At 39.3% G+C, this 27,692-nt stretch overlaps 1 protein-coding gene across 1 annotated transcript in view; it reads left to right on the top strand.

Annotated features, from left to right (window-relative positions):
• bltp3b (bridge-like lipid transfer protein family member 3B) overlaps positions 1-5,064 on the top strand; it is a 243,416-nt gene extending 238,352 nt beyond the window's left edge. The window contains exon 21 of the mRNA XM_028816858.2: positions 2,482-5,064. Coding sequence (XP_028672691.1) covers positions 2,482-2,607 — 126 coding nt within the window. The 3' untranslated portion in view covers positions 2,608-5,064. The remainder of the gene's footprint in view (positions 1-2,481) is intronic.
• Positions 5,065-27,692: the final 22,628 nt, after the last annotated feature.

Below are 27,692 nucleotides of genomic sequence, written 5' to 3'. Positions count from 1 at the left end.
ATAGGTGCTTTATATATGAACGCACTTTAAAAAGCTCTACAATTTGTCATGTTAATGATAGGTACCTTTTCCATGTTGATGTGTTTTAATTTGAGTATGTAATGTAACAAGCTAGGAGAGAAAAGTCCATTGTTAACAGATCTTTGACTTAGTGTGCATCTTAGCCATGGCGTCTTCGACACATTAACAAAATAAACTACTAGTACCTGGGTTGCACACACACAGACAGAGTGATAAAGTGTTTGTATATGTACTGTCTGCAGTCAGATTTAACATATTTCTTTAACATATTCTTTTTAGGGTTATAAAGTACCTGCTTTAATCCTGGCAGCTATGTCCAACCACGGACAGGCATATCATCTTCCTTTTTAGCTGTTTTTGTATAAAATGTGAAAGCACCTTTGCTGTTGTCATGTCTGTCTGTCTGCCTTCATGAAACAATTTGGCTCCCAGTGGAGCAATGCCATAGAAATGTGTTAACACTTATTCTTGAGGAATTTTGTTTTATTGAGGCACGGTATAATAAGAACACAACATGCAGTATAAATTTTTAAAAATACCGTTTAAGCATTGGTAAATGTTTGTCTCTCCTAAAACACCAAATACGAATTTTTGATTAATTTTTTACATTTACATTGCGAGAGATTATTTTCAACTTGTATTTTTCTATTTTACATATCAAAACAAAACTCCAATACATGTTATTGAAATGTCAGGGAAGACAGAGACTGCAACACAGATTTTAACTCTGCTGGGCATTTTCTTTGAAAAATGTAACGTTTAAGAAATGTGAACTGGGGTTAGCCATGAGCAACAAATAAAGAAAAACACAATCAATGCCATTTTAGTTAGAGTCTGCTGTCGGTCATTGCTGTTTCAGCCACCACAAGCCTGTTTGGTTTTGTCTTTTAACTATGTGTTATTGTTAAGTGATGTTAAAAACACATGTATTATATGTACTGTACTTTCTATTATCACTGTTATTTTTGAATATAATTTATTGTTACAAAAATATTTAGTTGCCAACATGGTATGTCTGCCATTAATAAAAAGCTAAAAATGTAACACCTGCTCGTCAAAGGGTCCCTCCTGTTCAGAGTTCTTCACAGGTAATGCATGTGATACCACCCCAAGCCGAGAGGGGGTGCTGCCGCTCACTACCTTGTCTCATTTTTTGCACCACAGCACAGAAAGACCACCAGTGAGGGCAGACAACTTCGTCCCTTCCACTGCCGGGGCTATAAAAACGAGACTGCCTGGAGGAAGGCGTCTCTTACCGTTTAAGCAACCCAAGGAGAAGCGCTTCGCATCCTTACAGAGAGATTTTGTTTAAATCGTTTAAATAGCTGTTTTGCCTTGGTAGAGAAATATTTTACTCTACTTTCCCCTTGTGTATTATTAATATGTAGCCTTTGTCAGAATGCCTCAGATCTCACAGACTTACCAATGTTTATAAAGTATTATAGTATATAACTTCTCCCCACCTTCCCTTCTACATCTATAACTTCAGGCAATTAGGTGTAGTAAAAGACAAGCAGGAGTTAAGTTACAATTTAAACAATGTATTATTGATAACATTCATAAATAATAACAATATGCAAAGTACATTTGAATATTGGCAACCATACAACCTGATAAATGGTGATGTGTAGTTTCAGGCAGCACACAGACTTGTTAGTTACTTAAAAATGTCTCTAGTTAAGGCATCATTTGTGGTCAGCTTTCTTCAGAACAGGCCGCATACCTGTCTCAATATGGCTGCCGAGCTGTGCTCTTCATTGTGTTGTCCTTTTCAGTTCATGGTGTGAGATGGTCTTTTATCATTTGGAAAGAGGGAGGGAGAGAGTGAGGGAGTGAGCAAAAGTATAGATGTTCTGTCCAACCCCTGGAGCCAATAGGTACTTAAAGGCTTCTGATACAAGCCAATTCCACACAGCCATACTTCAGACCAATGGGGGGATAGAACACCTTCACACCTGCCAGCCCCCAAAACCATATGTTAAGGTAAAGCTCGGCAGTTAGGCAGCCTGGCTTTGTGTGGGAGTTGAGAGACTTCAGAGAAACATTTACCAAACTTGTCTGAGGCACATCCCCCCAACCGCGGTGGGGGGTTTAAACATGAATGCTTCTCACTAATGTAACACTAATATTACATTGCTTTGCCTAAGTTACAAATAAAGACATACAAAATATGTATCAACTTATATGCAAAATATCACATCACAACAATAGCCCAACTGCTAAAGGGCAAACTTGTTTTGTTGAAAATTTACTGAATGTCAGTGCAAGTTGTTTTTGTTTGATTTCCTACAAGTAAATGGGCACAGCCTGTCTGGCACCCCAAAGTTTCTCCGTTGCACCAGCCTGCTGTTTGTTTGGACGACCATAGCTCCAATTTTCAAAGCAGTTGACTGAATACTGTGCCATGTGTACATTTTGTGGCTTGTTTTTAATTACTATTATCTTTTTTTACTTTTTCAGCTTCTTGAAGAGAATGAATGTTTGAAGCTGGAGCTGTCGAAAGCCAAGCTTGCTCTAGCTGAATCTCAGATGGAGAAGGACAGCTTACTTCATGAAATCAAAATAAGAAACAGCAACTTTCAATAATGGATGGTAAAAGCATTTGCAGCAGGAACAAGATGCGAGCCGTGAACAAAGTTTGGTGGCCTATTAGAAGCTCACTTGAAACAAAGAAAATGTTTGCATATTAATGAATCATTCTTTATTACTAATTATACATTTGTACATAAAATATATGCATAGAAATAAAAGGGCATATAGACAAAATTAAATTATACACCAAAAGTAAGCCTGATGTGACATTAAAATTCATCCTGTGAAGTAATTTAGTTACTGTACTTAAATTGGCAACATCTTTTTTTTTTACATTTTATAAAGTCACAGTACGGTATGTACAGTGGTGTGAAAAACTATTTGCCCCCTTCCTGATTTCTTATTCTTTTGCATGTTTGTCACACAAAATGTTTCTGATCATCAAACACATTTAACCATTAGTCAAATATAACACAAGTAAACACAAAATGCAGTTTGTAAATGATGGTTTTTATTATTTAGGGAGAAAAAAAATCCAAACCTACATGGCCCTGTGTGAAAAAGTAATTGCCCCCTTGTTAAAAAATAACCTAACTGTGGTGTATCACACCTGAGTTCAATTTCCGTAGTCACCCCCAGGCCTGATTACTGCCACACCTGTTTCAATCAAGAAATCACTTAAATAGGAGCTGCCTGACACAGAGAAGTAGACCAAAAGCACCTCAAAAGCTAGACATCATGCCAAGATCCAAAGAAATTCAGGAACAAATGAGAACAGAAGTAATTGAGATCTATCAGTATGGTAAAGGTTATAAAGCCATTTCTAAAGCTTTGGGACTCCAGCGAACCACAGTGAGAGCCATTATCCACAAATGGCAAAAACATGGAACAGTGGTGAACCTTCCCAGGAGTGGCCGGCCGACCAAAATTACCCCAAGAGCGCAGAGACGACTCATCCGAGAGGTCACAAAAGACCCCAGGACAACGTCTAAAGAACTGCAGGCCTCACTTGCCTCAGTTAAGGTCAGTGTTCACGACTCCACCATAAGAAAGAGACTGGGCAAAAACGGCCTGCATGGCAGATGTCCAAGACGCAAACCACTGTTAAGCAAAAAGAACATTAGGGCTCGTCTCAATTTTGCTAAGAAACATCTCAATGATTGCCAAGACTTTTGGGAAAATACCTTGTGGACTGATGAGACAAAAGTTGAACTTTTTGGAAGGCAAATGTCCCGTTACATCTGGCGTAAAAGGAACACAGCATTTCAGAAAAAGAACATCATACCAATAGTAAAATATGGTGGTGGTAGTGTGATGGTCTGGGTTGTTTTGCTGCTTCAGGACCTGGAAGGCTTGCTGTGATAGATGGAACCATGAATTCTACTGTCTACCAAAAAATCCTGAAGGAGAATGTCCGGCCATCTGTTCGTCAACTCAAGCTGAAGCGATCTTGGGTGCTGCAACAGGACAATGACCCAAAACACACCAGCAAATCCACCTCTGAATGGCTGAAGAAAAACAAAACGAAGACTTTGGAGTGGCTTAGTCAAAGTCCTGATCTGAATCCAATTGAGATGCTATGGCATGACCTTAAAAAGGCGGTTCATGCTAGAAAACCCTCAAATAAAGCTGAATTACAACAATTTTGCAAAGATGAGTGGGCCAAAATTCCTCCAGAGCGCTGTAAAAGACTCATTGCAAGTTATCGCAAACGCTTGATTGCAGTTATTGCTGCTAAGGGTGGCCCAACCAGTTATTAGGTTCAGGGGGCAATTACTTTTTCACACTTTTTTTGTAGGTTTGGATTTTTTTTTCTCCCTAAATAATAAACACCATCATTTAAAAACTGCATTTTGTGTTTACTTGTGTTATATTTGACTAATGGTTAAATGTGTTTGATGATCAGAAACATTTTGTGTGACAAACATGCAAAAGAATAAGAAATCAGGAAGGGGGCAAATAGTTTTTCACACCACTGTATGTATGTATGTACTGTACATATATATGTGTGTAAAGATGTGCATTAATGTGCCATTAATATGCAAACAGACATGTATATTATGAGTCAATTGTGTTGTTGAATTCACAAATTATAAATAGTAGCTGATTAGTAAAACAATCGGTTTTGTCGATTGTCTATATTTTGTACACTCTGTGGATAGTAACAATTGACATATCGGAATACGTAGCGAGCGGATTAATTTATCGGATTAAGAAGTAGAATGTAAACACAAGTCACGTCCAGAGAATGTCTTAAGGGACAATTTGCACTGTAATTAACTTTGTTATGTAACTTGTAATAAAAAAATAGTTCTTAATAATTTACTTTTTAAAATGTGTATAGAATCCAAATTGTATGAATGATTTATAAACTAATAGGCAGATTTTTTTTTCTGTTCTTTTTTGGGTGCTTAGCCCAGCTAATTTCTTTTTAGTAAATGGAACACAAAATATACGGTTACATTAAAATGATGGAAAATGATAAAATGAAGCATTTAATATTTTTGAAAATGTACAGTGTGGTCCAATTATTTATTTCAATATTTTTATATTAACTTTAAATAAATAAGTCACACAATCTAGAATGAAATTAAGTATATATGAAGTAATTTCACTTTGAAACATTTCTTTCTTTAATATCTTGATCATTTTTGCAGGAAAAGCTTTGAAATTCTTGTGATTGAGAGTCGGGGGCCCCTTTCTCATATAAAGAGACAACAAATTGCGTTACACAAATTTTTGTCACCTCAGATGCTAAGCAGGAGCAGCACGGTGGCGTAGCGGTAGTGCTGCTGCCTCACAGTATGGAGACCAGGGCTTGGGTTGTGGGTCCTCCCCGTGTCTGCCTTGCCTTCCTCTGGGTGCTCCTGTTTCCTCCCAGGTTAGGTAAATTGGTGATGCTAAATTGGCCCTAGGGTGTTTTGTGTGTGTGTGTGTGTTCACCCTCGTGCCCTATCCTGGGTTTGCTTCCTGCCTTGTGCACTATGCTAGCTTGGATAGGCTCCAGCCCACCCCACACAAGCCGGTGACCCTCGTCTGAATTAAGCAGGTTAGAAAATGACGCAATAACAAATAAATGGATTTGTATATTCTGCTGTCAATTTACACTCTGATTGCTTAGTCTGTAGTTGATTAATTATACTCTAATGATTTATGATAAAAGTGAGAAATGTGCAGACCTTCTGATGTTGATTGACATTTCAAGGTACAACTACATAGCAAGCCATTCTGAAAAGTGAAGTCACATGTCTAATTGATCCCAGACATTTTTAACTTGTGTGTTAGTATTAGGTTTTTTATTTTCCAGATGTATGTCAAGTTTGAGAATTTGTTAAACAAAATGAAGGTTACAGTTAGAGATCCACTTCATTCAAACACACCTAAGCATTATGTTTAAGGCCATTAAGAATAACCTGCCACTGCACCAGAGCCTCCACTGATGAGAGTACCCTCGGGATTGATTTTCACATCGTTTTAGGACTGCTTTTTTCTAAACCACTTACGACTCTTGGATCAAATTCAGCAACAAGCCTATAAGAAAGATGAAAGAATAGGTGAACTGGCAAGGCTCACAATGCCATCAGGCAAGAAAAAATCGGAACACTAAGAATACAGGAGGTTAGACCGCTCTGAAATTAGATGTCTACCATCAACAGATCAAATGTTAGGTACGTCCTTTCAGATAAAAAGGAATAATCCTCTGCTGTTTGAATTCAGAATGAACATCAGCAAGGAACAGAGGTGGAACAGGAAAATAAGACGACAAAATGCAGGACAAGACGGGCTTTGAACAATGATTTGAGAAACATTAAGAGTGGTGTTCCACAGGGGTCACTGCTAGGGCTGCTGCAATTTTTAATATATATAAATGATTTAGGTAGGGATATAAATAACAAACTGTTTAAGTTTATAGATGATACCAAGATTGGCAGATAATTTGGAATCCGTTTTTTTTTTTGAATCATTTGGAATAATTACAGAAGGACTAGGATAGCATACAGGCTTGGGCAGATTTGTGGGAGATGAAATTTAATGTCAGTAAATGTAAAGTATTACACATAGGAAGTAAAAATGTGAGGTTTGAATACAGAATGGGCAGTCGGAAAATCGAGAGTACACCTTATGAGAAGGATTTAGGAGTCATAGTGGACTCTAAGCTATCGACTTCCCGACAGTGTTCAGAAGCCATTAAGAAGGCTAACAGAATGTTAGGTTATATAGCACGATGTGTGGAGTACAAGTCCAAGGAGGTTATGCTCAACCTTTATAATGCACTGGTGAGGCCTCATCTGGAGTACTGTGTGCAGTTTTGGTCTCCAGGCTACAAAAAAGGACATAGCAGCACTAGAAAAGGTCCAGAGAAGAGCAACTAGGCTGATTCCAAGGCTAAAGAGGATAAATTATGAGGAAAAATTAAAAGAGCTAAGCCTATACAGTTTAAGCAAAAGAAGATTAAGAGGTGACATGATTGAAGTGTTTAAAATTATGAAGGGAATTAGTACAGTGGATCAAGACAGTTATTTTAAAATAAGTTCATCAAGAACACGGGGACACAGTTTGAAACTTGTTAAGGGTAAATTTCACACAAACATTAGGAAGTTTTTCTTTACACAAAAAACGATAGAAACTTGGAATAAGCTACCAAGTAGTGTGGTAGACAGTAAGACTTTAGGGACTTTCATAACTCGACTTGATGTTTTTTTTAGATGAATTATGTGGATAGGACTGGCAAGCTTTGTTGGGCTGAATGGCCTGTTCTCATCTAGATTGTTTTAATGTTCTTACAAATGCATTTGAACCACTTGCCCAGGACAAGGGGACCTTCCCTGTGGAACTTGTAGCAGTATATGTGGGACAAACATCAAAAAGACGAACAAAACATATACAAGAACATTGCAATGCCGACAGAAGGAAGAAAGACCCACAGTTTCTCATTTACACATATACAAGTTCCACCAGATACACATTTAACTGGGACACTGTGAAAGTAAAATTCAGGGCCAATACTAAAAGTGCCAGAGAGCTGGCTGAATCTTGGCTCCCTAATGAAAACGCCATTAACAGACACTTGCACTTGAACCCACATGCAGGCATAAAAGGATGAACATCCAAGAATAAAAAAGACTTTATGACCTACAACTTCCAAACCCCACCTTATTAATGCACCCCACCTAACAACCTCTCCCTCCACCACCACCCTTCACTTGCTATAAATTGCCTTTGATTTCTATATGTCTAATCACTTTCCTCTGATAATGACACCTGGCAGGTTGTCGAAAGCTTAGGAATAAAAACTATTTTAAAATGTGCAATTTTCTCTCTTTGTGGATATATATATTATATATATTCGGGCTGGGAATCCATTAAAAAAATTACCTATTTAATCGCATAAATGTATTTAATTAATTGAGATTAATCACAGCTAATATTATAACGTAATTATAAAATTAATACATAAGTTAATAATAATAATAATACATTTTATTTATATAGCACCTTTCCCATGCTTAAGTCAATATATACTGAATTACATAATTATACAAAGGAATTAAAAAAAAGTTGATGGTAAAGTTTAAACCTGACTCCTGACCTTTTAAAAAAGATACCGCTTGAGCAAGTACAACCTGAATTTGAATGCCTTCCAAGAAGGCAATAAGAAAACGAAGCCAATGTATTAATTCTCAGAGACATGTCAAAGTAAAACTTAAATGATCAAGAACGACTGTTGACTTTGAAAGAACTGCTGAAAGAACTGCTAAAGACTGATTTAATTGAAACTGCACAAATACTATACTCAATTGTTCATCACCATCAATGATTGAAAATTATACTTTACCCAAGTGCTGTGTCTACGAACATCAATCTCGAAAGCTGCTTTTTCTGCTGCCTCATGTCCTGCCCCTTTGGACAGTTTAGCACATCTTAAAAGATTTAATGCTTTTCTGTTTGGAAGAATTGTGGTACGCCTTGGAATGTTTTGGGTTACAAGTGTGCCACCACAGAAAATGGTTGAAAAACACTGCTCTACCCACACCTTTGTTCCTGGCACACTAAAAAGTACTCTCTAGCAGTTATCTTGCTTAAAAACTGACAGTGAATCTGGTAGTTATGTTGCGTTTTTGCATAAATTAGTGAAGATACTACAAACTTGAAACATGGGTAGGGATAATCTTTACACTTCTATTTCGTAGAATTTTGTCATTATATTAGGGTAGTTGGCACTGTGAGCTGGCTGGCAGACTGGTGAGTTAAATACAGAGGTAGTAGAGACTTTTTCTGGGTTTAGTGCCACTCAGAGATAACTTACTTAGCACTTGTGGGATATGACATTCAATCGATCTTCTTACAGAAACATGAAATGAAAAAAAAAAGAGCATAAATGTAGCTACGCAACTTTTCTCAAGCATTGCGCCAGGACTGCCATAAACCCCCTTCCCCACGCCCCACCACCTATGTCAGAATGTATAAATCAAGAAATCAAACACTAGGGCTACATACTGACATTGGAACGAGCTAATATGAAAAGTTAATCCTTTAAATGAAAATTTTATTTCATAAAATCTTTAAAGGTAGTATATAAAAACGGTACTGGATAATAACTCTTTAGGTATACACTTTTTGCAGATGATGTTGTCCTGTTTGCTTCATCAGGCCGTGATCTTCAGCTCTCTCTGGATCGGTTCGCAGCTGAGTGTGAAGCGGCTGGGATGGGAATCAGCACCTCCAAATCCGAGACCATGGTCCTCAGCCGGAAAAGGGTGGAGTGCCCTCTCAGGGTTGGTAGCGAGATCCTGCCCCAAGTGGAGGAGTTCAAGTATCTTGGGGTCTTGTTCATGAGTGAGGGAAGAATGGAGCGTGAGATCGACAGGTGGATCGGTGCGGCGTCCGCAGTGATGCGGGCTCTGCATCGGTCTGTCGTGGTGAAAAAGGAGCTGAGCCATAAGGCAAAGCTCTCAATTTACCAGTCGATCTATGTTCCTACCCTCACCTATGGTCATGAGCTATGGGTAGTGACCGAAAGAACGAGATCGCGTATACAAGCGGCTGAAATGAGTTTCCTCTGCAGGGTGTCTGGGCTCTCCCTTAAAGATAGGGTGAGAAGCTCAGTCATCCGGGAGGGGCTCAGAGTAGAGCCGCTGCTCCTCCGCATCGAGAGGAGTCAGATGAGGTGGCTCGGGCATCTGATCAGGATGCCTCCTGGACGCCTCCCTGGTGAGGTGTTCCGGGCACGTCCAACCAGGAGGAGGCCCCGGGGAAGACCCAGGACACGCTGGAGGGACTATGTCTCTCGGCTGGCCTGGGAACACCTTGGGATTCTCCCGGAAGAGCTAGAAGAAGTGGCTGGGGAGAGGGAAGTCTGGGCATCTCTGCTCAAGCTGCTGCCCCCGCGACCCGACCTCGAATAAGCGGAAGAGGATGGATGGATGGATGGATGGTATACGCTTAACTTATTGGTGTTATTGTTTTTCGTAATGTTAAAAAATACTTAGACAACATTTGGACAAGCCTACGAAGTACTGGGTGAATGTAGTCTGGTTAGACGAGACCATGTTTGGAGAAGGAATGGCACTGCACATCACACAAAAAACACTATACCAACAGTGAAGTTTGGACGTGGAAGCATTATGGTGTGGGGCTGTTTCTCATCCCTTGAACAATGAATGGGCCATGTAGCAAGAGATACTTGAAATGAACCTGCAACCCTCCACCAGGATGATGAGGATGAGATGTGGGAAACTCTCAGCTGCTTTCAGAGAAAGAAAATCAAGTTGTTAGAATGGCCCAGTCACTTACCTGATTGAACATCTGTGGAAGGAACTAAAGATCAGGGTTCACAAGATTTAAAGACAATCACTTCAGAAGAATGGGTTAAAAATCACACCTGAGCACTGCTGGCAATTGGTTTCTTTATACAGGAAGCTTCTTGAAGCTGTCATTACAAACAAAGGCTTCTCCACTAAGTATTAAACTACCATGTTCAATACTTTTTCCCCGTGTCATTCCACTTTATTTCATATAGCTTTCTTTATGGCCTATAGTGTTGTGAAGTCTTGTACCAATATCTGGCGAGGATTTCTTGTGATTAGCCTCATGGGAATTTTTTTCGCTTTAAACAATACTTATTTCCCTCATTGTATATAATGTAACTTGCTTGAACATGTGGCTTTCACTCCCAAAATACATTTGTAGTATCATCATGTATGCATACAATCCAGGCTGAACAGAAGCCACAGAAGCAGTACAATCATCGTCCAGTTCTTCAGTGATGCTGATGACTGTAGTTCTGGTTCAGTGGCGCGCAGGAGGCATTTCTTGCAGACGGCTTCTAACTTTTTGAAGTTCCCTGACCATCTTAAATGCCCACACATTTTGCAAATTCAGTGAGCCCTTTGTGAAAACGACCAGGTATGGGTAACGACTATCTGAGCTGTTTCAATATCTTATCTTCTAACAACCAATATAGGATCTTTTTCTCTGTCTGGTGTCACACGTGTTCTTGGGAGTCAGTTTATGGGCTCAAATATCTGTATGTCCCCACCAGACCTGGGGCTGGCACTGCCCTCTAACTCTCTCTCCTCTTTCCCTGCAGACCTCCCAACAAACTCTCATCCTAAAGCCACTTCCAGTCCTCAGAAGACCGCCAACATCACCTCCTCTTATGCTGGTCAAGATCCCACCCAGAGGCGGCCTTAGGGGTGTGCGGGGCCTAGGGCTGACCAAGCCCACACGAGGCTGGTTAGGTCAAACGCTGTTACTGGTATGTGTGGACTGTATGAAGTTGCGAGCAAATTTAATAAAAATAATATTAACATACACTGGATTTTCTCATTACAGTATTCAGCTAAATTTTTGCATGTGGACTTTATCAAAATATTACGATATAATCTATTAAAAAAGTGCAATTCATAATTCATGACTATACCACAACAGTGTGAAATGCGATGCGGTGTCATGCGGAAATTAGCAGGGCATCTTCTAGAAAAATACCCAGATTGCAAGTATACGCTGAGTCTTGATATGCAGGATGTCACAGTCATAACTCACGTTGAAATCATGTCAGCCGGTTATCATTAGCGATACATGTTTTTGTGCATTAATATTCCGACTATGGATTGTTTTCAAATTCATACATGTACGGAATTTCACTTTCCTCTTAGAAGCATCTCAAATATATATAAACTGGAGAATACAATTTGACAAATCGACTTGAACGGGACACGCGGCCCTCAAAAGTGGGGCCTGGGGCGGTCACCCCACTTGCCACCCCCGAATACCGCCCTTGATCCCACCTCCTTCTGATGTCATTTCCGGTTCCCAGAATGCCATCCTCCCATTACATCACTTCCTGTCTAACAACTATGTATGGCAGCCATTTTACTTTTTTGCCCTCATTTCTATTTGGAGCTCATGTCTGTAAAGACCTTCCTAACCAAGGATCCCTAAACCTTTCACGTTGTCGTGTGTGTTCTTTTATACTGGTCACAGTGCATCTGCTCTAACCGCTCATGGCCTCTGCCTAAAAGTGATGGCTCAGGCCTGCTTTAATCACTTAAAGTCCCTGCCTTAAAGATATGTCCTCACTTCAGCTGCATGTATGCTAAACAAATTAGGCTCACCATTATCAAATTGTTATTTTTTCAGTTCTGGTTCTACAGGTGTGCTATAAAATAATCGCAGCACACACAATGTAATATTCCAAACCTCATCTCAAACAAAGGAAAGACGTCTATGAGAGACTTCACTCTCAAGAAACCAAAAGAAAAGCAAACCTACTTGGTGAAAGTGATTCTGTTTTGACGTTTCTTCAGCATTGCTTCAACCTCGAGTCTGGTTTAGTCCTAGTACGGCTATGAAAAGGGAACAGTTTCTGTGTATCGACTTCTGCTAATGAGGTTCATGGTTTTTATTTAGTCAGGTTTACAGAAGACAACATGACATTTGTCTTCTCGGCTGCATCCCAGACAAAAATACAAACGCTGAGAGAGAAACAATTTAAAAGTTGCACACAAATATTTACATCATTCGAAAAAAACGATAGTTTTGTGCCATGTGCTTCGACAGTCTGACAGCAAGTTGCACCTAAAACTGTATATGAGTAACTTTATGTCACTTGCTATTAAATCGCCGTGTTGCACTGAGAATGCTCTTTAAAGCGACTATCCTCCCTGATTTTACTGAAGGTGAGTTCTGCGTGTCGTGGATGTCTGTCATCAGCTCAGATGATGTCCACGTTCTTCAAAAACAGTCTGTCTGTCTCACATTTCCTAAATCATCCACATCTGCTCCAGTAGTTTTATTGGCAAGATTGGTAACCTACTAGAGATTTGTTTTGTGAATTCTTATTTGAAAGATGACAAAACCAGGCAATGAAACAGAAAGTGATAACAGACTGGATGACACTGCGATAAAACGACAACATGAGGTCCCACGTCCACTTGAAATATTCTAAGGAAGAAATAAGCTGTGGTTGTAATTAGAAATGTTTTGAGAAATTTCTGTTTTGAGTAGTGGTTGAGTCGATACTAATTGTCAGCCTGAAATCATACATTGGTAACTATGTTTCTGCACAGCCCATAAAGAAAGATCTTTCAGCTCACTAATAATTTTGTCTGGTTGAACATTCTATCTGTCCAAATGAAACACCTTAATAACGCAGAGGCCGATGTACGACTCATTTTTCTATTAAAGTTTCAAAAGCCTACTTAGTCCACTTAAAAGGATGAGCACATTTCTTAGTGCCGGCAGTAATCGGATCAATGATTAAGCTGAATGTTTTAATAAATCGCTTTAAGTGATCTGCAAAATCACTAAACCATTTAACATATTTCACAGATGTGGGAAGAGGCCATTGTTTTGCTGCAATCAATCGACAAACCTTCCACAGAGATTTCATACTTCACTTATATTGCTGATTGACAAAATAATTGACTCTTCATCACATAGATAGCACGTCCTAAACGTTAAGTCTTTGAATATGGCCAGCAGTTTTGCTTTGTCAGATGCAATTTTCTTTTCATTCCCTTTCACATTTGCATGTAAAATTGTAAGCCGTTCGTGAATTTCTGCAGGGAGTGTCATAATGGAATGGTGGTCATCACAGATACCTCACAGCTTGAGAAGGTTGGGTTCATTCCCTGGTTTGGCTGCTATCTGTTGTGCTTTTATCTACTTACCTAAATGTTGGGTCAATGATCATCTAGAAGCCCATTCAGAAACAACTCCAATTTCGGTCGGTCCCTGTATAACGTGGTGATGTTTGTAGAGGAAGGGTTACTGGCCGTGAATATCGAGTTGACATCACGTTCGATTTGTCCTCTTTATAAGATATAAACGATGTATCAAGTACAGTGTCCTTGATGGCCCTTCTGCTGTGCTTTAAAAAAGGAGGATAGTTCCTAATTTCTGCCTGCCATTACAACGTGTTTATTAGAATATTTCAGTTGTAACTATTTGAACTGTCAGCAATTGTGAGGTCTGTTCATAGCGATAAAAGCTTAACATTTATGTCTACAAAATATAATAAACACAAACACGGGTGTCTCCAGGAAATCAGAGCCACTCAATTAACATTTGAGGAGGAGCGTTCTGGTGGCCTAGCATAATTAAGGAAGATCTCCAACTCTGAGTTTGTGTGTACAGGTTGATGTAAGGGTCGCTGGTTTTTCCTTACCCCATTTCATAAGAAGCCGCTAATATACTGCCATTACACGGCAGCGTTTACTACTGGGCAGTGCAGCCGCAATCTGCCTTTGGTCAAATACGATTGAGCCTACAAGCAGCAGTAAAGGGTGAAATACTTAATATGGAAGAGAGAGAGAGACAGGGGTTGGACGCATGCACTGATAGCACGTTGCTGCACCCACCACACGACAAACCAACCGGATTGGGACTCGAGTGCAGCTGTGCAATGGGTGACACATCAGCACCACATTGGAACAGTGTGAGGTTTTGCATGGTGGCTGGAGTGCCAATCCTGTGTAAATGAAGAGGCAAGAGTACAAAAAAGGTTTGGGGTACCACCCTGTATACCGTCGACAAAAAACAAAAAAGTAAACAAGTTGCCAAAATTGTAATGTACAAAAGGGTAGTCTCTCGAGACTGAGCCTAACATTGGACTGCTGGTAACCATCTACAGGGCGTTTTATATTACAGCTCAGAAGGGAAGATGTGAAACTGAGGGGGGGAAATGGCGTCAGGTAGAGAAGTTAATGGGAGGATCTATGGGAGGAACTGGAAATGAGGGTGATGGTGGATGGAACCGGAAGTGAGGTTTTAGGAAGTCTTCTTTGTTCTGTTCATTATTTCACCTTATACAATTTCTTGTATTAGGAATTTGTTAGTTTTTGCATACCCCTTGGGATCGGAGCACAGGCTCAGCCATTGTACAGCGCCCCTGGAGCAATTACAGGTTAAGAGTCTTGCTCAAGGGCCCAGCAGAGTAGGATATCTTTTGGCAATGATGGGGATTCGAACCGGCAACCTTCTGGATACCAGCACAGATCCTTAGCCTCAGAGCCACCACTCTGCCCTAAATCCTTCTTATCTGAGGATCTGTAGATGAAGAAGAACAGGCATTAGTGCACTTTGCCAACCCCTCTCTGGACACATTCCTTTGCTCAGTTAAGCCCTGACTGCCTCCCAATCGCACGTGTGTGACACCTGCCACCAATCCCCAAGTCTTCCCTGTAAGTTGAGGAACATTTCAAATAAAATCAAACACCTTTTCACCCATTTCATTTTCCTGCCATGTTTCAGGCATTATTATAACACCATTTTCACAGAGTTACATTTCACAAATGGCAGTATCAGCAATGAGAGTCAGAAAGAAAAAACTGTAAAGCCATTCTAAAGCCAAATTGGAGAAGCATTTGCAATGTACAGCATCACGTCAAGGAGCAGTTAAAATGGCACAGCCGTTGACCATGAAAAGAGCCTGCAGATGACACAAGTTCAAACAGTAAAACTTTGTAAAATTACCTAATGCTCTGCAGCAAACAATTAAAAAAATACAGTACATAAACTTATAGTCTGAATTATGTGGCTCCCAAAGAATCTCTTCAGTGAAAGGTGTTTAAACCTCTCAAAATGATGACCACAGCAGTTGACTGAATAAAAATGCTCCAAAATACACTGGTTCAAAAATAATATCCATTTTCAAACCTGTTTAATGTGGCAGAATAGGACACCAGGGTACAATCACGCACACACCACCAAAAGTCATGACTCTGACCAATAATCCCACTTATCTGAATTTTCAGAAGGCATTTGATAAGGTCCCACATGAGAGGTTGGGCATCAACCTAAAAGAGGTGGGAGTTCAGGGTGTAGATGGGCACAAAAATGGTCCAAACACAGGAAAGCAAGGAGTTATGGTGAGGGGAACCTTAACAGAACTGGGTGGTGCTAAAGTGTCCCTCGGGGGTCAGTGCTGCTCCTTTCAAAACAAATAAATGACCTAGACTAGAATATAATCACTGAGCTGGTTAAGTTAAAAGACGATCCCAAACTACCGTAGCTGGAGGGCAGATCATTACAGAGAGACTGGAAAAGCATACAGGCTTGGAAAGATTTGCGGCAATTTTATTATTATTATTTTATTTTACTGTATTTATTATGTTATTATTATTTTGTTTTATTTAATGAAAGTAAATGTAAAGGTATTACATGTGGGAAAGTCAGATCTGAATACAAGATGGGAGCTTTGAAACTTGAAAGTACACCTTATGTGAAGGTCCTAGGAGTCCTAGAGGACTACATCCTACATCCAGGAGATTATGCTTAACTCTTTGATGTCGACTTTTGTCAAAATTCAGGGGAAAACTCCGACAAAACCTTAGTTCAACTCTCTTTGCTAGAAGGAAAGTTACATAGCTTTGTTGATTTAACTTCGATTCCCTATGCGTGCATGAGCAGTGAAGAGCAAACAACCTCTAAAATGGCATCGACATCTGGTGAGAGACCAAAGCGAATGTGCAAAGCAAAATACTCCATGGATGTTTTATGTAGTTTCGTTGAATAGGACTCTGACTTGTTGGACTCTTGAGTTTGATGCAAGTGATCTGGAGATGGATATCGAAAACGAAAGTGAGGTGCCAGCACCATCTGATCAGTCCCCAGCTGATCGTGGTCCTGAACACTTTCATGTAACTGATGCACTTACAGCAGCGTTCACCTGGGAGGACCACCACTTATGATGACAAGAGGTACAAACCATATTGCGTCACTCTGCGACAACCACCACCACCCACCTTCTATGTGCAGACAACCAGGCTGCTGGCCCACCGTGTATTCCTGCTGACCATCGAGGCGCCACTGCACATAGCAACAGACATTTTATGTTGAATTATGTGTGAAGCCATTGCTTTGCATGCTTTTCAGAAAAAATGTTCAGCCCTCAGAGAGTTAAATAATAGAATATGTGGCTACACCTGAAGTACTGTGTGCAGTTTTGGTCTCCATATTACAACAAAGACATAGCAGCACTAGAAAAGGTCCAGAGAAGTACAACTAGACTGATTCTGAGACTGAGCTGTATGAGCTGTAAGGAAAGACTGAGGGAGCAGAGCCTTATCAGTTTAAGCAAACACAATAAGAGAAGACATGATTGAAGTGTTTAAAATTATGAAGGGAATTAGTCCAGTGGATCAAGACTGATATTTTAAAATGAGTTCGTCAAGAACATGGGGACACAGTTGGAAACTTGTTAAGGGTAAATTTCACACAAACCTTAGGAAGTTTTTCTTCACACAATATAGACGTGTGGAATGAGTTACCAAGTAGTGTGGTAGACATTAGCTGAGCTTGTTGTGATGAATGGCCTGTTCTTGTTAAAATCTTTCTAATGTTCTAGTGTAGGAGCTGCTGCTAACTACAACAGTGTTGTTTGTGCCTTCTGCACCAAAGGTAGGTCAATATTTTGTGCATTTTATATCTCATCGCTGAGTTGTGGTTCTGATTACATAGATTTAGGCATGACAGGATTTAAGTGTTATTCCTAGTTATCTTTTACTTTATTTTTTAGTAATACTTTGGCGTTTAATCCTCATCAGCTTAATCCTTCAGGCCAACTGTTGCTATGATCCTGAGTTGTTTCTATTTCAGAGCATTGTGTCATCATGGCTGAGCTCTTATTTAAGGTCCAGCTGTGGTTCTGAACTTTGTCCAAACTTTGTTTACAAAAGAAAAGACTCGCTGGCAAGAGTGGACTGCTTCTCGGGCAGTTTAATTTAAGAATAATTCTAATTTTCAACTTTTGTCTCTCTAGTGACTTATGAATTTGGTTTGCCCTTTTGTTTGGTTACTGATCTTTTGTTCTTTAGTGTAATGACCTCTCTGATTTCTGGACTTGTCTTTGTTATTCTCCTTTTAAACAATTCTTTCCACAAAACAAACACACAATCTTTGACCATTTTCTGGGTCATCTGACAACTGACTTACAGACTCTTTTAACAGACGAGCCAAAGAGCAGACTAACGTTGGGTATGAAACTTCATCTGCGCCTGGAGAATATCACTCTTCTGGCTTTAGCGAGGGCCTCTTCCTGTCTTCACATTTTTTTTTTCAGTTCTTTTAAGAGCAACGCTTATGACAGTCCATATTTCTCACTATATTAAATTAATATTTATTTTGAGCCATGCTTGAGTTAAGGCATTGCTGCTTTTTATTCAATGTGAGCATACAATTTCACAAAACATTCTAACAAACTGTAAATTTTAATGTAAAAATATCTTTTAGCCTCTATGATGCTGGGCAGGATGTTTCAGAATGTGATGCTATATTAAACCTTACCGTATTCATTGAAAATATACATTTAACACACAGGCCTTAGAGGTCTTTTCACTTTGACAAAATCATGCAGACTGGTGATGAGGGTGCAGAACTGCATGACATCACACCATGCAGCTTGATTCCATATTTGATATTATCTATCTAAAGCGAGAAAAACTGTTGTGATTACACACAAAAGGAACCAGAACCTAATAAAATACTGCCAAAACTCACACAAGTGCAAAGATTTACAGATTGATTTAACAGTTAACAAAAAAGCTAATTAAACACGAACAAGGCAACATTAAACAAAGAAAGCGAAACTCTGGTTTAAAAGGACGTTGAACTTAAAAGACGTGATAATAAGATTCAAACATAAAATAAGAAAACAAACTGCACACTTATAACCCATAACCAAACAAAAGTTGGAACTGTACTGCTCCATAAATAACAAAAATGTAAAAATATCCAAAGCTGAAACCAAAATCAAAGTTGGAAAGCCCAAAAATCCAAAACCAGAAACTCGAACCTAAACAGCCAAGATTTTTACTAAACAGGAGGCCCACCGAACGCTGCAAAGAGAAAGGGGGCACCAGATGAAAGGATGCAGTGAAGAACTGTGGCCAAAGCCAACACTTACATCGCCATTACATGACTTTCGTCTAGTTGTGTTTTTGAGGGATAGTGATGTAAGCTGGGAACAGATGTCTTTCTCTTTAGATGAATTGCAGGCATTATGTGATGTTCTGGTCAGAAAGTCAGTAACGTCAAGAAAACAATGGCACAGATTAAAATACAATGTTTAATACCTTAGAGGCAGATTCTGATGGAGGTAAAGAAATGGTAATATCTGTTTCTTCTAGTGGTCTTTCCAATAAAATTAAAATTGTGTTAACATGCCAAAGACTTATAACAACAACTGGCAATTTCCTTACAATGTACAGTAAAGTTGGGTAGTATTTTGAAGGAGAGGAGTTGAAAAAATAATATAAACTCTACTGACTTATTTTTAAACTACTTGTTCCACCTAGCAACAGTACTACCAACATTCTTATGCTTTTGCTGGCCACATGCGTAAGTCCAAGGATAACTTAGAGAAGAGGGCACAAAATTCATCATTCATTCATTTATTCATTCATTCATCTTCTAATTTGCTTATCCAGTTCAACATAGGCGGTCATCTTTAATTACTGTACAGTGTTATTTAGATAGATAGATAGATAGATAGATAGATAGATAGATAGATAGATAGATAGATAATGTGGATGCTAGGTGTCACTGTTGCCCCTTTAAAACCAACAAACAGACACTCAGGACACAGGGTAATAGCACTCAGGAGTATTTGTATTTATTTTCTTCTCAAAAACAGTGCCCTAAGCACCACAGCCACAATAAACAGACAAACAAAGTACAATATTCTTCTCTCTCTTCTTTCTCCTCCACACCTCCCAGCAAGTTTTGTCCACCTCCACCCGACTCTGGCTCCCTGCTGGGTCTTCAGCAGTCCTTTAAATTGTCCTTGACCCAGAATTGCTTCTGCTCTTCCTTCCATGTGACCTGCCAGCACTTCTGGGTCAGATGGAGAATTCAAGTTTTTAATCAGCCCAGAAGTACTTTGGGGCTTCTGTCCTCGTGATCCATTAGTACTTCTTGGCTAGGTGACAATTTATTCTCCCACCATCTTCCCACAGTATCCCGTGGCGGCAGCCACAGTACCCAGCAGGGCAGTGTTGCCGAACTCCATGTCCCATAGTGCCCTGCAGGAATCCGGGGCATCGCTGCAGTCCAGTGAAGCTGCCATCTAGCATCTTGGGGGAGGCAGTGTCCTTGAGAAGCTGCCTTCCCCCATCCTTCCATCTCAGTGGCGTCCCATCTGGGTTGAGCTGCTGGCCGTCTCTTACAATAGATAGATAGATAACTTTATTTGTCCCCAAGGAGAAATTAAAAGTAGTTATCAAAGGCAACAAATGCAAAGGTCTTTATTTTGCAACACTTAGCATTTGTAATGACACATCCCTGCATATATATATATATACACACAGTATATAAATATTTTCATAAACAGTAAACTATATCATTTACAGTTGTTTTTATTATTATTTTATCTTTCATGCAAAAAAGTTTCCATTTTGTTTGTTTGTTTGTTTTTTTTGTTTGTTTGACAATCCACAATGGACAAGCTTGGAAGTGACTGAAAATAAATGTGTTACTCCTCTTCAAGGTAAATTTTTTTTTGTTTGTATGAGTGCCTCTTCGTTCACAACCAATCCAATTTATAGTAATGGTTTAAATGAGACGAGAGCCCAGCATATGGTGTACTCAAAACATTCTGCATTCACTTTGTGTCGTCGGAAATTTTAGTGGGAAAGTTAAGTCCCACAGTACAGGGAATTTTGAAATCCACCTGAAAAACTGCCCATCCATCCATCCATCTATCCATTGTATGAACTTGCTTAATCCATGTGTACGACTGTATGGAGCTGGATATCCCAGCAGCATCAGTAGCACAGTTGGAACCAAAACTGGACATGGCGCTGGTCACACAAAGACCATGAGTTGATCAAGCCAATAGTTAGATAAAAGATGAGAATCAGTATAGAATGAGCACAGTGTGAATTTACATTTAATGATCTAAATATATATACAGAAACACAAAAACTATCTATAAAATAAAAAAGTGTATGAGTCCATATTAAGTATACATAGACATGCACAAAGACAGCAGCCAAATGGAGCTCTGTAAAAAACATAACCTGTATGATTGGATTTCTATTCAATATTTAGTGTCCTTTCCTCAGTTTTGCTGGGAGCTCCCTAGCAGAGTTACAACCCATTGCATAAGGCTTTCTATGACTCACAATACACAGCAATACAGTAAACTGCACCATACAGTCAAGCATACTGCTCAGTCAGGTGGACACAACTGCAGTAAATCTTTGTTTGGCACTCAAAGGAATGATTTATTTCTGGTTTAAGAGTTTTGAGGTATTTTTAAGATAACATTATGACTGTGACATCACTGCACCAGCACCTTAGATGGGTTTTCACAATGATTACCACAATTCTATTTTTTTTTAGACAGTAGCAGTCTTTTTTTTAATAGTAAAGATCTCCATTGCTAGCCTTGTGATTGGATATCACTGTGGCATGTCATTTTGTCACTCTGCCTAAAACAGTAGTGCGTAGTATTTTGTTGTCCAAGCATTTCTGGATAAATTGGATGGTTTTCTGACCTGCCTGTTAAAACACTAGGTATTTGCCAGCTCTCTTTGCTACCTCAATTTTTGGCTACTAAAAAGATAAAAACAAAACTCTGGACACCCTTCTTTGTTTTGTTTTTATAACAACAATGGGGATATATTTATTTTAATTTTATTGATTTTATTAAAATCAAATTACATTCCATACACATAACTCAAGTTTTACAAAAAAAAAACCAAAACAAATCAACCCCCACCCCTAAGACAGAGAGCTAGGCCAGCAGTGTAAAGCCTTAAGCTAGTAAAAATAAGTAAATAGATAAATTAATAAATGAATAAAGATAAATGGAGTAAAAGAGGGGAGAGAACCTGCTTCCTCAATTTAAATGCTTATTCTAAAATGTTATTGATTAGATCCTGCCAGGTTTTGAAAAGGTTTTGTACAGATCCTCTAAGTGCGGATTTCATTTTTTCCAGTTTGAAATAGTATATAACATCAGTTACCCACGGACTTAGAATATGAGAGTTAGGATTCTTCCAGTTGAGCAAGATAAGTCTATGTGGCAATAGTGTAGTAAAGGCGATCACAGTTTGTTTGTCCTTCTCCGCTTTAAAGTACATCTGGAAGGACACCAGACACAGCTGTTAGTGGATTAGTAGGGATTGTGACACCAAGGCTGTCTGAAAGCCATTTAAGAATCGTGGTCCAAAATGATGTTAATTTGGTACAGGCCCAAAACATGTGGCACAGTGAGGCTGGAGCTTGATTGCAGCGTTTGCAGGTTGGATCTTGCCCTGGAAACAATTTGGACAATTTTAAATGAGAGAGATGTACTTGATATATAATATTGAGTTGAATAATTCTATGCTTTGCACATATGGAATTCTCTGCATTGATACCTTCCACTCCTTTTCTGAGATGTTGAGTAAGAGATCCTTTTCCCACTGTTCTCTTGGATCTTTGATAGGGAGGGACTGTAAAATAGTTTTATATATTACAGAAATGCTGTTTGAGTCCTCAAGACTGAGCAATATTTTTTCCAGCATAGAGGTAGGTGGGAGGTGAGGAAAATTGGGCAGGTTCTGTTTAACAAATTTTCGAATTTGAAGTTAGTGAAAGAAATGTGTTGCTGGAAAGTTAAACTTGGAGTGTTAAAATTGTTTGTTGGATGAAAAGACGTTGTCTATGTACAGATCGCTAAGTGATTTAATCCTGAATGTTTTCCAGGTATTAAAAACTGCATATGTTTGACAGGGTGGAAAAAAGGTGCTTCTCATGCAGAGGTGCCACAGATAAAAGCTTTTCTATCTTAAAATGCTTCCTACATTGGTTCCATATTTGGAGTGAGTGAAGCACAATTGTGTTGTTAGTATATTGGTGATAACTTGTATTTATTGGGGTGCAAAGCAAGGAATATACAGAAGTACTGCAGGATTTTATTTCTATTGCTGACCAAGCCTGCGTTTGTTCATCTATTTCTGTCCATGTCCATGTTTTTATACTTTGTATGTTTGCTGCCCAGTAATAAAATTGAAAGTTAGGTAGAGCCATGCCACCTTCCGCCTAAGGTCTTTGTAGGGTCACCCTTTGGATACGTGGATGTTTTGAATTCCAAATAAATGAGTTTATGGTTGAATCTAAATGCTTAAAAAATTATCTATTGATGTATATTGGAATGTTTTGAAATAAAAGAAGTTTAGGAAGGATTTTCATCTTAACAATGTTAATTCTTCCAGCTAAAATGGGATTAAGGGTTGACCATCTATGGAAGTCTTGCTTAATTTTTTCCATACAGACGGCAAAATTTTGTTGATAAAGATTTTTGTTTACTTGTGATGTTTACCCCTAGGTATTTAAACTGATCTGCAATGATAAAAGGGAAGGTGTCCAATCTAATATTGTATGCTTGAGAATTCACTGGGAAGAGCACACTTTTATTCAAATTGATTCTAAGACCAGAAATCTTTTGAACTTCTGTGAGTGCTGTTAGGACTGCAGGCACAGAATGTTGTTGGTCTGATATATACAGTACCATATCATCTGTATATAGAGAAACTTTCTGTTCCAGTCCTTATCTGATAATCCCCTTTATCTCAATAGCATTTCGACAGTGAACTGCCAGTGGCTCAATGGCGATTGCAAAAAGCAGTGCTGACAAGGGGCATCCTTGTCTGGTACCACGTTCTAGTTTAAAGTAGTCTGAATTAATGTTGTTAATAGAAACTGAAGCTTCTGGATTGGTATACAGTAGTTTGATCCATGCACAAATGTTTGGGCCAAACACAAATTTCTCCAATGTAGTGAAAAGATAGTTCCATTCAAACATGTCAAATGCTTTTTCTGCATCCAATGATAATATCATCTCCGGAGTGTTTGACTTTGTGGGTGAATACATTACATTAAACAGGCGTTGAAGAATGGAAGCAAAGTGTCTGCCTTTAATAAATCCAGTTTGGTCTTGTGATATTACCAAAGGCAGCACTTTCTCCATCCTTCTAGCTAGTATCTTAATATCATTATTCAAAAGTGAAATTGGTCTGTATGATGCACATTGTAATAAGTTCTTATTTTACAATGGGGATATTTTTGAAATTGTTCATTTGAGTAGTACTGTAAATAGTCAAACTATCCTATAAAAGCTGTGTGGTGAATAAATGTGCAGGTGATAAAGGTACAGCTGAAAATACAATGAAATCGGCCATCCATTTTCTAACGAGTTTATTCAGTTCTCGGTCAGAGGGAGCTTGTGCCGAACCTGGCCATATCAGGTACAAGGTACAAACCAATCCTGCATGGGGTGTCAGTCACTCACACATCCTGGACCAATTTAGAGTTGCCAGTTAGCCTAAGCTAAACATCTTTGGGAAGTGGGAAGAAAGCTCTTTTTCTTCTTCTTTTGGCTGCTTCCGTTAGGGGTTGCCACAGCAGATCATCTTGTTCCATATTTTCCTCTCCTCTACATCTTGCTCTGTCACACCCATCACCTGCATTTCTTCTCTCACCACATCTATAAACCTTCTCTTAGACCTGTTCCTTTTTTCTTCTTGCCTGGCAGCTGTTTTTCCCAATATACCCAGCATCTCTCCTCTTCACATTTCCAAACCAATGCAATCTCACCTCTCTGACTTTGTCTCCCAACTATCCAACCTAAGCCGACCCTCTAATGTACTCATTTCAAATCCTGTCCATCCTCGTCAACCCAATGCAAATCTTAACATCTTTAACTCTGCCACCTCCAGCTCTGACTCCTGTTTTTTGCCAGTGCCACTGTCTCCAACCAATATAACATACATTACCGTCTTGTAGACCTTCCCTTTCACTCTTGCCGGTACCTGTTAGTTCTTCTGCAAGTTTGAAGAAAACAAGGAGGAGCAAAAATGTGCCTCTTTAGTTATTTCCATAGAAGTGTTCATCCAGTTGCACAGTTTGGCTTCTGTTATTTGTTTATTTAATGATGGACTCTTCTTTATGTGGCTTAATTCTCTAAAACACTGCCTGTAAGCTTTGGGGACATCATGGAACATAGTTTGCACTGCTGTCACACAGCTCCAGGGGACTGGATGGGGACTGTCTGTGTGGATTTTTCACATTCTCCCCCATCCATATGTACTTTTTCTTCTCACATACCTATAAGGAGCAGTTTAAATAAGTAGTGGTTTTAATATTGCAAAGGAGTGATGCCCCATCTGGTGATGGATCCTGCCAAACAGGCAACACCATACAACCATAAACTGAAATAAGTGTTTGATGAAAACAAATAGGTAGTTTGATTTATAAGATGGTAGGATGGATGCATGTACTGTATGTGTGCCTTGCAACAGACTGGCCTGCACTTCAGGGCTGGGTCCTCCCAAAACAGGTTTTGCCTCACAATACTTCTGATTTGCAATAAGGAGGTTTGAAAAATAATGATCGATTATGAGTTGTTTCTCTGCTATTAGTTATTTTCCAACTATATCCCCAATACCGCTCTCACTACTTGGAACAGACAAAGGAGAGAGCAAAGGGCTGCATTACCGTATACCTAGAAATGGAAAAAAGTTATATGTGTTTGTTTGAAGCACAACTTTCTACTGGGTGGCCTTCATCTATTTATTTTAATATTTATTTATTTATAACTATTTACTGTTCAGATTTCATTATTTTTGATGAGCCAGCTCCGACCTATGGGGTGACGAGGGGGTTTCCACTTTGTGAACAGAAAAAGGGTCAGTAACATTACAGCCTTTTTGTGGAGCCCCAGTGACATGTTCAGGAGACAAAGCATGTTGTAGCTATGCCCCTGTTCCGTTGTGTGTTTCTAAACCAAAATGTAAGCTCATATTTACCTGTTTGATCATTATTGCAGTGCAGTTACAGTTAAAGACTGCTACAATCAATCAATCAATAAATAAATAAATCAATAAATAAAAGAATAAAACTTGTGTGCAACAAATAACAGACTAGTGGATGATATAGGAGCAGGAATCTAAACTCAACAAACAAAACTTTACGACTGTAAACCCTAGTAACAGCAAAGAATCCATTATTACATATCATTAAAGAGTTTGTTTTTATACCGCTCCTCTTACAAGTCAGAAGAATATTTTCATCAAAGCTTCAGCTTTTTTTTAATTGCCTAAAAAGGTTGGTCCGGAAAGGTGAGGGTCAAACCAGACTCATCATATCAAGACCAGACATTGGGCAGCTACAGTAGGTGGGGCACGTGATTAGAAGATGGCGGCAGGCTTAGGCCAGAGAGTCTGCTTCCCAGCTGAAATCATGACAACCAACCTCAGACCAAACCTTGTACTATTTTCAGCCTCACTTCAGCTCGTTTACAATATCGAGTTTACAGTGCCCTGGGAGAATGTAGTGTATGAGGCTTACGAGCACAGGAAGCTGCGTAATATTGAGCTTGTAGCCGATGTGCAACAATGTGGCTGGAAAGCAAAAGACTGACTAGTTGAAGTAGGCTGCAGAGAACTCATAGCCACATCAACATCAGGATTACTCTGGAAACTGGGAGTGCCAAGGCCAGGCCCACCAGTAAGCTGTCAAAGAATCTCTCCAAGTTGCTGTGCAGCGTAATCAGTTGCTCTGAATGAAGAGTAAGGACTAAACCTGGGCCTTCAAGTGAGTTTACAGCATCTAGATGGTGAGCCCGCGATTTTAAGGCTGAGCCCTCTGGAGGTGTTCTGGGCCTATCAGTGACATATCAAGGAAAGCCAGATAATACCACCTCTCACCTGATCATCACGCAGGGTGTATATATTGAAGGAGTGATTTGACAAAGGAACAATATTAGAACCGTTGCTCTTTGCATCATCAAAGACTACTACAGTGCAGAAGATGAGCTTGCAGAGTCTAGGCAGCGTGTCTCAGATACTCGATTAAAGGATAGTAACATCCAGTCCTACACAAGAAATCTGTAGAACAAATGTATGAACTTCAATAAATGACCCAAAGCTAAATTAAGTGATTGAGAGTGTATGACTTGCTTTAGTACTGAAATCAGTCACTGTTAGCAAAGTGCTTCACTGTCAGCACTGCATACACATGGAGATGTTTTTTTCCTGTCAGCCAGTGTGCATGGTCATGTTGCCATTTGCCATGAGAAGGACCTATAGCCCAACTACAGGCCCACCTCCAATTCGTTGGTCACATTACCCATTCCACATCATAAACTCTTGATTAAGACCAAAAATCAAGGTTTAAGACCCAGAAGTTCACAAGTTTTTAATGTTACAGAAGGACAACCCATAGCATATTTTAAAAATCTGTATTCTGCCTGTGCAAAAACATCCAAGAAGATGATTTGAAACTCAAAATTCTGAATGAAAGTGCAGGTGTACTTGAGTGTGCCTAGCAGAGGATGGGCCAACAACAACCCCAACCCCCACCACCATCACCCCCAAGGGGCTGATTTCTTTCTTGTGTCTGCACTTACATATTTTGTCTCTTCCGGGAAAGTTTAAGAATTCATAGAAGATAGGATGTGTAATTTTATACATTGTGTTACAGTGAAAGTCTTACTTGCATGTCAGGCCAACATGCAGCATGTTACCATGTTAAACAAGAATGTAATAAAATATAGAATTTTATTTGAATGAATAGTAAGCACAAATCATCTTATCTGATCTCCTGTCTCCATGCTCCCAATACCTGAAACCTTGTGGGGGAAAAAAAGC

The sequence above is a fragment of the Erpetoichthys calabaricus genome, chromosome 1 (assembly GCF_900747795.2).
Source record: "Erpetoichthys calabaricus chromosome 1, fErpCal1.3, whole genome shotgun sequence".
Classification (NCBI taxonomy): domain Eukaryota; kingdom Metazoa; phylum Chordata; class Cladistia; order Polypteriformes; family Polypteridae; genus Erpetoichthys; species Erpetoichthys calabaricus.
Note: the sequence above shows the minus strand (reverse complement) of the source record. Positions and strands in the feature narration are given on the sequence as shown.